The 12,269-nt window shown below is 37.5% G+C and overlaps 1 protein-coding gene across 1 annotated transcript; it reads right to left on the reverse strand.

Annotated features, from left to right (window-relative positions):
• Positions 1 to 247: 247 nt before the first annotated feature.
• On the reverse strand, positions 248 to 9,792 carry LOC121415733 (cytochrome P450 2U1-like). The gene is made up of 6 exons (XM_041609062.1): positions 8,574 to 9,792; positions 6,936 to 7,164; positions 5,783 to 6,182; positions 4,026 to 4,215; positions 3,136 to 3,273; positions 248 to 513 (listed from the first exon to the last, which is right to left on the reverse strand). The coding sequence occupies exons 1-6, from the start codon at positions 8,935 to 8,937 to the stop codon at positions 335 to 337; spliced, it is 1,500 nt and encodes a 499-aa protein (XP_041464996.1). The 5' UTR covers positions 8,938 to 9,792; the 3' UTR covers positions 248 to 334.
• Between the last annotated feature and the right edge of the window lie 2,477 nt (positions 9,793 to 12,269).

The raw sequence follows: 12,269 nt of genomic DNA on the forward strand, positions 1-12,269 counted from the left end.
TTATTGTAAAGTAATCTCGATTCAGAAATAACAATAATCCTTGGCCTTTAAATAGGCAGAGGCCTACTTAACAAAAACTTATGTTGTGGAATGTTCTTGATCATTGTAGGCTATTCTTAAAGGGGGGAAATTACTAAATAAATGAATGTAATTGCTTTTACAATTCTTCTTATATATAACAAGAAAGAAAAGGGGAAAGAAATAAAGAAAGAAAACAAGAAAGAAAAAGATAAGATAACAAAGAAAGAAAGAAAGAAAAGAAGACAGAAATAATGGATGAATAAATGAATGAATGAATGAATGAAAGAGGCGACAAAGTCAGAAAGTAACATTTTTACAATCTTTTCTCAGCTCTAATACGGAAATCAGGCGGTATCAATGCAAGTCCAGGTATTGGTTCAGTGTTTGTCGGTGAATCCTCAGACAAGTAAAAGTTGAATCTTTGAAGGAGACACGTGAAAGCCAGGAAGATTTCCATCTTTGCCAATATCTCTCCCAAGCACGAACGACTCCCTATGCAATTTAAAGTAATAAATCAACTGGTTTAATCATCAAAGTGATTGGAATTGGCTGTTCGAAAGGATATTAATACTAAATAATAATAATATTATCTGTGTACCGCTATCATAAAACATGTCTCTAAGCGATAAGGAAAATATATAGAGAAGGAATTTCAGCAAAATGACCCTGAAATTTACTGCAATTATCAGGGTTACATGTAAATGTGCAGATGAGGATTACTGTGTGCAAATTACGCAAAAGTATGAAATCATTAAATCATCATGTTGTAAAATCAAATAAATTCGAAGGTAAAAAGAAATATCAAACCAACATAACGCTGAAAATGTCATTGAATTTGGATGTAAAGATTTTACAAAAATAGTTTCATCATCCTGTCGGTTTCCAATTTGAACCCGATCACGTCACTCGCTATTTTTAAGAATAATTTTGTATCCATTTTGTCTTTAACATAATACAAACACATTAGAGAATTTCTGGCTAAAAACATGGGCAGAGGTGCCCCTAATTATTATTATTCACCACGAGAAGCCCTCAGGAGAATAGTACTATGTGATGTTCCTTCGATGCGAACAGTTTCACCGAGATCCCCGATAGTATAACATAGAGTGTCAATCGCGCCAACATTCTGAAATAATTGAAATAACCATTAACCACGAGAAGCTCTTTCAACCAATCAAAGAAGGATAAATATTTAATCCCAAATGTAAAGCGAAATAAAGCTTTATTTCACCCAGGAATTAGTAGCATTTCAATTGTTGTTGCATATACAACTTTTTGTGAAAATAGGTGAATGAAAAAAATGTAGTAACTCTCTTGTTTTTCATTCAATTTTGATGAAATTTTCTGGCCCGAATTCACAAAGGTGGTGTTAAAACCATCGGTTGAACCCATTGTTTATGCAGATTTCCTCTATAAATTACGCTGACAATGACGCATGTTGACGTGGATATCCACACTATTCTTTTCATGAGTCCACCGTTTTGAATTAATGAGCCCGCTCTCGATTAAGTCAGTAAACCTGGCAATTGAGCGCGCTTCACACGCCCACTATAATATTAATGACTCAAAAATTTTGCTGGTGCCCCCCAATGCCATGACCCACCGTACGCCACCGCAATGAATAATACAAACGAAAAAAATGATATCCCCAGTTTTCGATATACATTTGATAATAATCGTAAAAAGAGCGTCTAGACCAAAATTTAGCAGTTTGGAGTAATATTCAAGGTTTTACAGCCAAATTATTATTTTATGCATCAAAATAATCAAAAAATAACTTTGATTTTGGAAGAATTGAATAGAGGCCTATCAAATGAGGGACGTTACGCCATGAGGGAGGTGCGCGCCAATTTTCGGCGAGATCGCTACCAAGATCTGTTCGATAAGGGAGGGGGGGAACACCTCCTCCACCTTGCCTTGGCTATAACAGATTAAGCATCATAAATATATATCCCTTACTGAAAATTTATTGGTGTTTGACTAGTTGAGAACCTTTCGAATCATAATTTCACGAGAAAAATGAAATTCATCGAAGATCAAGAGTCTCCGAGATTCACCGGCAAGTTTGGTGATGCGACGGCACAGACGCTTTATCTGCATGGGTCCGCTGAGCGCAGCAGAATCAGCACACACGCAGGTAAATACAATACTAGCTCTTGGGCCGCGGATACAAGGGGGGGGGGGGCCCCCCCCCCCTCCACCAATTTTTTCCAAAACTGTAAACAAAAACGTAAAAATGACCACACGATAGTGATTCTTTGCATGCTCATGCAGCCCCCCCCCCCTTTGAAAACCGCTCTGCGGTCCCTGCTTAAGCTGAATCACAAACTTTCCGATAATTAAATGTCATTGTGAAACCTCGTCTTGCTTTTTTATAATTTCCCCTATTTCCTTTTGATTTAACCGGTTCATGCTCAAGTTGTTATTTGTTATATTCATATGCTATGCAACTACAGGAATATTCATTAGGAGGCTGCACTCTATAAGCGCCGCTTTTTAGCAGCCTCCTCCATTTCCATCCTGATATGGAATAATCTTGAATACAATTTTTGCACAGGGATACCTAAAATATGTTTTGTTATTTATATGTCAAAATGTACAAAACAAATTGTAATTGTTGAAAATGGAAATAAACGAAATGAAATAATGATTCTGCATGCTAAAATGGCCGTCATTCGATCATCGAAAGATTCAGGCTGCTTAATTTTAGTTCACAACCTTCACAACCGGTAAGTGAAATTATTAGACGAGCTCACAGCCACGCCGCGCAATACCAAATCACCTCGAGTGATGCTTGGGAGCCGGTTGGGTAATAGCCGCGCGCAGTTAAGCTGATATAGATTTTGTTCAGTTCATGGAGATGGGTCAATTAGAACATTACCAATATTTTCGTCCAAACTTTAAAATTGAAGGGATATAAAACAAATATACCGGGTGTTTCTTTCGAAAGGATAGTCAAAGCATTCTTCGGTTGGTCTGGCAACCTCGGATAAAATATTTCCACTATACTTTTTCAAACTCGGTACGACGACGGTTTACCAACCATCATCACCAACACCACCTGACTTGTCACATAAAAGCATGTGATATACCATGGACCTATTAAGAGCCTACCTGTACCAAATGGAATGAATGCATCCGGTTTGATAATGCTCTTCCCATCTTCACACAGAAATCGTGAAGGTTTGAACTTTTCAGGCTGGTCCCAGTACTCTGTACTGTGCATGAGCTCCCATAAATTCACGAGGACCGCTAAAATGTCGAAGGCAAGAGAAGATGAAAAGAAAACATTGCAATATAAGAATTAGCTTAAAAACTAATGTTGTTACATCAAACTAATTCAATTTGATATGTTGAAGCCATTTTTGATACCTGTATATGCTTGACTGACTTCTGTTTTGCAGATTGCTTACCAAACAACACCTGCCTGCATGAAGAATTGCAGTCAATCCTCAAAGGGGACTTACGTTATACTGATTGCATTTGCTACCACCGGTCTGTTATTACATATAAATTTTACAGGAAAGGCATAGATTGTGCAAAAAGGATGTTACTCGACTGGAAATGCATGGCGGCAAACGACTCTGAGACACAAGCCACTTGGGATCCTAGTCGGATGAAAATATATAAATCATATCACAACCTAGACGTAGGCTATTTGGACGGAGTTACACCTACCTTTCTCCGAACAAATCCTTGTTCGGAGAAAGGTAGGAGTATCTCTGTCCACACAGGCACTACTCCGATCTTTCATCTGAGCTCCCTCCGACCCTTCCTCCGTCCTGCTGGTTCCAGGAGTATCGTGGTCGGATGAAGGCCTGAGTGACTGTACCTATTTTACTAAGGATATACCGCAGAGGGAGACTCTGATCCGCAACCATGGGCGTCGGCGCATCCAAATGATTATAATGGGGATGGGGGCATCTCATTGTTGCGTCCTCTCAAACACGAAAGACAATCCTTTGTTTCGACGCCCTGCTCCCCCCCCCCGGTCGAATACTGACCTGTTCCTTTAGGAATGGAATATCCTTTGACCACAGCATCCCTACTGGTGAATCTGGGAAACCCAAGGGGTGCTACTGGTCGAAATCTCTGGATTTCCAAGATAGTTGCCATTGTCAGTGGCATTGCCTCCCTGTCTGCCATCGATGGTGAGCGATGATCGCCAATAATGCTATCAATCTCAGCTTGCACCTGGAAGATGGTTGGGAGAGTGCATCACAAAAATATGATCAGACGTCTTAAAGTATATCAGGGCCCTGGTGAAGGGTTTTTTCTGGAAATTTGTTGTAAATTTGAAAAGAAAAAAAAGGGTGTCACTTCAAAATCGAGGTATTTATTCAGGTTACATTTTCAGCCCCAACACTCCCGCTTCCCAGTGCCACACACATACAAAATATACAACGCTGCTTATTATATGAAGCTTACAGTAATTGTTTAAACAGTTTAAACAAGTGTTGAATTTTTTATATATCTAACCTTGAATGATTTAAACATGATTGTTTAAACGGTTAAACAAATGCTGTAAGGTTCATATAGTAAAGAGCATTGTATGAAATCTTAAACAGCGTTTTTACTGTGCATTTAGTATAAATTTTGATTAAAGGATATTGCGCAATTTCTCAGTCTGAAATACTTTTTTGAATTAACGATGCATTTTCTGCACAGATATCAATTACATCTTTAGGAAAGACGGAAATTTGACAAGTCAAATGTAATTCTTCATCACTGCCCCAAATGTGTTGTCAAAATATGAGACCGTTTGTATGCAAAGTATTCCCCTACAATTATAATCGATTGCCTATTACATCCACCAATAATGTTTGATGTGTAGTCGCTCTTAGACAAATATCGATTCATAACAGTGATAACAAAAATTGTTTTAAAAACAAAATCAAGACTGTAGACACAGGTACTGTCAGTTACCACCACCTTCCATTGTGTTCCGTGAGCGGTTTGCATGGTTTGGATGATTTTAATTTGAACACAAAGAAGAGAAAAGTGTTTACAAAATTACTAACGCAAATAATTAAGAAAATTGTCGCCTATTGACATGGAAATTGAATGAATGGCAAACTCGCTAATTTTGAGAATATCATTAATTTCATTTAGAATTCTGTTATCGAAGTCGTCTTCATATATCTGACTAAAAAATGCAACATATCCGGACAATTGGTTACGGAAAATACCTAGGCCTACAACTGATAACAACCCTCACGCTATGTGTGTGTGTGTGGCTTCTCGTGCACCATCGGGCTTACCGTCATTCCTTAGACGATTTATCTTGCCACCATTTTACATTTTTCCACCCATCATGATTTATTAAAATTAATTTACTTACCACTGGTGGGATGGAACACCCTATCAACAAAGGTTGTTTTTCGTTGGGTCCTTTTATGCCATGTGTTAAAAAATATCATATACATAAACATTTCATTCTTTTTCATCTTGAACCTCCACTAATCTGTTTAATAGTCCTGAAAAGAATGTTTTTGTTTAATAACAGTATACACAAATTGCGAGGGAAACAAACTGATTGATGGCATACTATAATCATCATGTTTAAACTTTTCATTTTTTTCATCATCATTATAATTTTTCTACCCTTAATTATTGGGGGGGGGGTGATAATACAGGCCATCCCCCCACTTGAAATATTGGGGGGGATATATCCCCCATTCCCCCCCCCCCCCGTGATCGACACCCATGCTTAAGTCAGTCAAGAATGAATAGGACAATTAAGGGCCACTAGTTTTCGCACCTGCTTCATGGTATCAGGATGCGATGCCATCAAGAAAATAGCCCACATCAACGTCGTACTCGTGGTCCCTGTCCCTGCCGCAAACAGATCGAAGATGCCACGCCACACCCTCGTCTCATCAAATACGATGTCATCTCTGCGTTTTTTCTGCTCTCGAATCTCCAAGACGTAGAGGTCAATGATGTCTCTAATGTGCTGATCATCGAGGCTGTTCTCGTGTTCCCGGACCATGCGCGTTACCAGAGATTTGAGCCGGAAGACCAGTTGACGGAAGTCAGAGTACAAAGGCGTGTGTAGGAGAAACGGGAAAAGTTGTCCCACGGAGAAAAATGTGATGGTTGACAGTGCAGTGTGCATTCTTCCAATCAATTCCTTGAATTCTGGATCATTTAAATCAAACCTTCAAGGAGCAGAAAGTATATACAACAATCATTGCAATAAGAATATCAGCAAATAACTGGAAATTAATCTATGACAGATCGGTAATGCCTACCTGACATTCATCAAAAAAGATAAGCAATATTGTATTATTGTGAGCAAAATGTTCAATTTTACTTATTTTCAACCAACACAGATGAACTTTCATGAAAATATTGTATCTTCACCATTTGCAAAATAGAAACTTCGCGATTAAGAATTTCAAGTTTATATATAAATATTTTTCTATATCTACTTTTCAACATACAAATGAAAAATGCAAAAATACAAATCAATTATAAACATCTTACTATTTTACCGACTTCTTAGTTTATGTTAAATTTGTGAATAAAGTACAGCGGACGGATGCCACTTGCACCGGCAATGTGATCCCTGATATTTCGCAATCATCACTGTTCATGCAGTAGAGGCGAGGCAAGGGGAATGGTGCTCAAAGCTCAAAGCTGGCAGAGTAAATGGCAATTAGTTTGTGAAAGATCATAATTGTTATGATTAATTTCAAATTACTTTATACTCGGTATTTTGAAAGCTTCTATCGGAGTATACAGGATTTCTGACATTTTACTATATGCATTGGTGAGTGGAGCGAACGCAGTTAAGCGGAACAACCAAAATACAGAGACTGAAGCTTTTAGTCTACTATCGGAGGCACCCTTTCCCCCATATTCATGCATCGATCTCGTGAGTACTTTGGCGCCTATTCGTGTACACTTACCTCTGTCCGAAGGTTATGCCGCAGATGATGCTGGATACGGAGTGGGTGATAAGTTCTCTTGGGTTGAAACTGGTTTCTTGGTTATTCTCGATGACCTCACAAAGTACGTTCGCCTCTTCGATGATCCGTTGTTCCATGCTGTACTTCCCAACGCCGAACGTCCTCATAGCACCGAAGCCAAAGCGACGACGAGCTTTCCATACAGGGCCATTGTCAAAGGCAAAACTACCTGAAAAAAATGAATGACTAAACCTAATACCGAGTTGAAACGAGTGTTGATTTGCGCTCTAAATTGTGATCAAGACATCAAATCCATTATGAACCTTGGCATACTGTGCACAACCATGATAACGGTCTGAATTGAGTTCTTGTTTGGTCCCCTTCCAGTTATGCCAAATATTGCGATGATAATGAATACAATAATAACTGGGCTGCATAAAGTGTCTTTTTTATTCCTTGATTCATTTATTCGGTTGGTAATTTGTAATGTACATATCTATTTATTCATTAATGCATTAATATATTTCTTTATTTCATATATTAAAAAATAGTAGCCCAATCAGCAAAGCACTATCGGTTCCATTTTGGGCCATTTAAAATGCAAAGTATGCAGGCCTATATGCACAGAGCGGGGGCCGCGGAAACGGGGGGGGGGGGGCTGGTCTTCAGCCCCCCACTCTTTTTTTCCTAAACTATGTACAAAAACATGAAAATGGCCATAAGATTGTGATTTTTTGCATGGTCAGCCACCCCCCCCCTTAAAAACCGTTCCGCGGCCCCTGCAGAGACAAAATTAAAGCTATATATATATATATATATGTATAAAATACATGAACCTGCATGCAATATGTTACATAGTTATTAAAGGTCAAGTCCACCCCAGAAAAATGTTGATTTGAATCAATAGAGATAAATCAGACAAGGACAAGGCTGAAAATTTAATCAAAATCGGATGTAAAATAAGAAAGTTATGACATTTCAAAGTTTCGCTTATTTTCAACAAAATAGTTATATGAACGATCCAGTTATAATACATCCAAATGAGAGAGTCGATGATGTCACTCACTCACTATTTCTTTGGTTTTTTTATTGTTTAGATTATACAATATTTCAATTTTACGAATTTGACGATTAAGACCTCCTTGCCTGAAGCACAAATTGTTAAAATAAAGGAATTCCATGTGTTCAGGGAGGAATGAAACTTCATTTCACATGACAATGACGAGAAAATAAAAATATTTCATATTTCATATAATAAATTACAAAAGAAATAGCGAGTGAGTGATGTCATCAACTCTCTCATTTGGGTGTAACTGGCTCGTTCATATAAATATTTTGTTGAAAATAAGCGAAACTTTAAAATGCCATAACTTTCTTATTTTACATCCAATTTTGATGAAATTTTCAGTGTTATGCTTGTTGAATTTTTCACTTTTTATTCAAATCAAGTTTTTGTTGGGGTGGACTTGTCCTTTAAGTATAAATTTAGATTGGGTCACATTAACATTCTACCAACACTATGGAACAGGTTTAAATGAATGATCTGCTGTGATAACTCCTATATCAATCCTATATTAATCTATCAATCTGAAAGTTTAACTCTTGATAATTCTTGATAATTTGGTACAACCTAATTACCCGCAGAACCAAGAGCGTATTTGAGCAGAGGGGGCATATGTCGGTCTGAAAAGGTATCGGACTGGTTCACGAAGGTTTCTTTAACCGCATCGATGTCGTTCATCACCATGATCGTCTGGGGTCCTACACGAATCGAGAAAATGTTGCCGTACTTGTCCATCAGTCCTCGGAAGACATGGCGAAAGTCTCCACGGAGCATAAGAAGATGTCCGATCAGTGGGAGACCCGGAGGCGAAGGGGGCAGAGGAAACGCCGACTTTCTTCTTGATTTGGATCCCACCACCAGCCATTTCACAAGAAGGAAAGCAGCGACGAACACCAGCCCATCTCTCAATCTGCTAGTTTGGAATATACCCATATCCATCCTCCGTCTCCACGTATTGACTTTGTTAATACATTCAATATCCCGAAAATATCAAGCAGCTCTTAGTCCGCTGTAATAGGCCTCTATTTCTGACTACTGGTCAAACAATGAGCAGTGATCAAACCTTTCTTTGAATTTGTTTACACAACTTTGAAAGGTGTATCCACTCAAAGAATCGACTGAAGGACAATCAAATCACTTTTCAGATCGGAATCTATTACTGCGCTTGCAACCATGTTACACACTCTTACAGTACATCGACACAGGTCCCTCTCCACAACGAGAGTCTATACTCAATCTTCTCTTGATTTCAAAATCTCAGGTTAATGGAGATATCTCCAGGGTTAAACTATGACTTTACACGTCCGATTATTCTAATACAAACGAAAAAAGTATCTTTGAAGCTTCAAAACACATGAATGCATGAGTGGTGTATTTGAATTATTGCAGCACGAAATAAAATGGTGGATGCCCCCGTGGATTCTGAACAAAAAGAGTTTATTGTCATGCAACAAAAACATTACGCGGTTGGCTTAAGAGACCTCGATGGTTCTACGCTGTAGGCCGGCACCAGAACGTGTGAAGGTATGGTGAAAATCTTGGGTGAAATGTTTTTTTAATGCGAATGCAGCTATGCATGTCATCAGATATACCTCAAACACGTCGCCTTGTTATGCTGACATCTGAACTACATGTAGTACGTTCAAAGTCCACCTGGGCTCCCATTTCATAAAGAATTGCAATAACAGATTATGCACAATTTCTGAAGTAAACTCACTATCAGCCAGTCAAATTGAATTATTTCAATAGCTTAAAACTGTTATTGCAAATTCATGATTTATGAAACGGGCACCCGATAACTCTCTTATCAATATGACATTAAATTGATTTGGTAGTGAGTTCCATTTTTTCTGTATAGGTTGGGCCCTCAACTCGGCTCATCCTAGTGCAAAATTGCGAATGCATATTATGCTAATATATTGAAAATATGAAATTTTTGAAATGTTTTCACGCTGTCTTTACCATGTTTATATTGATTTCACTCATCTGCGATTCTTGGAATATTTGCACAACTCTTGGAATATCTCTGGTATTCCAATCTGAGACATCCAATATATAATTTCTAATTTGTTGTCCTTTGTTTTGTTTTCTTTTGTATGTGTTTGAATGCAGCAGGACCCTCTGGGAGAACAGTGTACGTCACTGATGAGGCTACCCTGGATAAATAAGACTTTATAATAATAATAATAATACCCCCAAAAAATGTAATTTGTTATTTCAAATGTTATATTTTTCAAATTACTTTCTAAGTTAGTCAGTCTACATAATCTCTATGGAAGGGGTCAGAGGCCTTAAATGCAAGATTCTCAACCAAGACGTGGAGCGGGGAGGGGGTGAATGTATGGGCACACCCCTTAAATTTTGAAACAAAAGACATACCCATTAAATTGCTTTATTTGGGACTGACGATCTTTTTTTTTTGGGGGGGAGGGGGTGTCAAGTTTATCTCTGGAGAGAAAATTCCTTTCTTCGGGAGGGCTGATGGCCTTTAAAATAAAATTACCTGATTATTTATTTATTCAATTGTTTGTGTGTTTATTTATATGTTAATTGAGTTTGGGGGTTGTCAAGCTTTTAAGGTGGAAAAATGCTCTTCATAATTATGACTAGCACACTACACCCCTCATCACTTCCGGAAAGCTTAAGCTTTAGTTTAGACCCAACTTTTTTGTATATATATATATATATATATATATATATATATATATATATATATATATGTGTGTGTGTGTGTGTGTGTGTGTGTGATGGTGTGGGTGTGCGTGTGTGTGTGTTTATTGTTGTTTGTTTTTCTTTGCTTTACATGTATACGTTTCATAATGTTATTTTTATTGTATGATTGTACATTATTCATGTCTATTGTAAAATATGTATATGTTCTTTTTATCGTTGCAGGGCCTCTTTTTAAATCAGTTACAAAAATTGAAATGGATAACCTGTGTAAATAAAACTGAAATAGATAAATATATAAATAAATAATTATGAAATGATTACCATTTTGGGGGAGTTTTTGATCGTCTAAATTTTCGGAGTAACACCCCCCCCCCTTCACCTCCCCCCCCCATGTACTGTCAGTGTCATTCACATAATTGTGCTACCTTCTTAAAAATAGAACACTAATTGGAAATGTAAATATTTATTCTTAATTTCTGTCTAGGTCTTGTGGCAGTCATGTAACTAAATATCGTGATTGTCTTGCGAATTGTCATGGACTCTATACCCTTCAATTTATCGCTTGAAGGTATTCAAACGAAAAAAGTCAATTTAACCGTGCGTGCTTATTTAAATGAATAAAAATCCCAAAGAGGGTGTATCAATGTTATTTAGAAAAGGTGAAATGAGAGAAGTGCGATTTAAAGCCTCATCAAAATCGGTTGATAATAAATAAGAGTTGTGGAAATTTCAGATGCATTAAAACACTTTTTATAGGGATCCACAAATTGGCAGAAAGCTTTCAAAATCGCTGACTTGGGAAAATATCGATCACCTGTTTTGTACACAAATTTCCAGATTTCCCCTTTACCTATATATTTCTGCTTGTCTCTTTCCTGAGCCTAGCACACACGAAGTTAATTATATCTTCATATCATTATGTTTTGCTTGGGAGGGAAGATGCGGAATGAAACATATTGGGGAAAATCTGAAAATTTGTTTACAAAACCAATGAAGAGTTGTCCACTACAAACAGCTAATTTGAAGGACCTTTCATAAAAATTGATAAGGATGCATCTCACTATCAAAAATACGAGCGCGCTGTGCGAGCTGCAAGGTTTTAGAAAATGAGACCTGAACGCGATATTTTGGATACTTTTTTAATCATAAAATAATCAATAGGACGTTCCTCACTAATCCCAGATGATGATTACCAAAAATATGCTCACAATGTTACATTTTTAAGTTTGAATATCTTTTTTTTTCAGCACGGGCTCGCGTTTTCATGAGTGAGATAATATCCTTTTCGTAAAATACTTCGAACATTTCATAAAATGCCCCTATTTCATGTTAGTATGTCAATAATATCATCCCAAATACGACCCTTCTCACGAATTGCCCTGAACAGTCCTTATAATCTACCATATCCATGTCAGTAGGTCCTGTATCAAAACCTTCTAATCACGCTTTAAAATTATGAATGCAAAAAGAAAATGCTTTTAAAACTTTTCAGGTCTTAATACCAACACTTTTTAGATCGCACTCCGTAATCTCGGTACTCTTCATGAGCTAAGCAGACTACCCCCTTCACAATAATATATAAATGTCAAACGGTGCTT

Source organism: Lytechinus variegatus, chromosome 1 (assembly GCF_018143015.1).
Source record: "Lytechinus variegatus isolate NC3 chromosome 1, Lvar_3.0, whole genome shotgun sequence".
NCBI lineage: Eukaryota > Metazoa > Echinodermata > Echinoidea > Temnopleuroida > Toxopneustidae > Lytechinus > Lytechinus variegatus.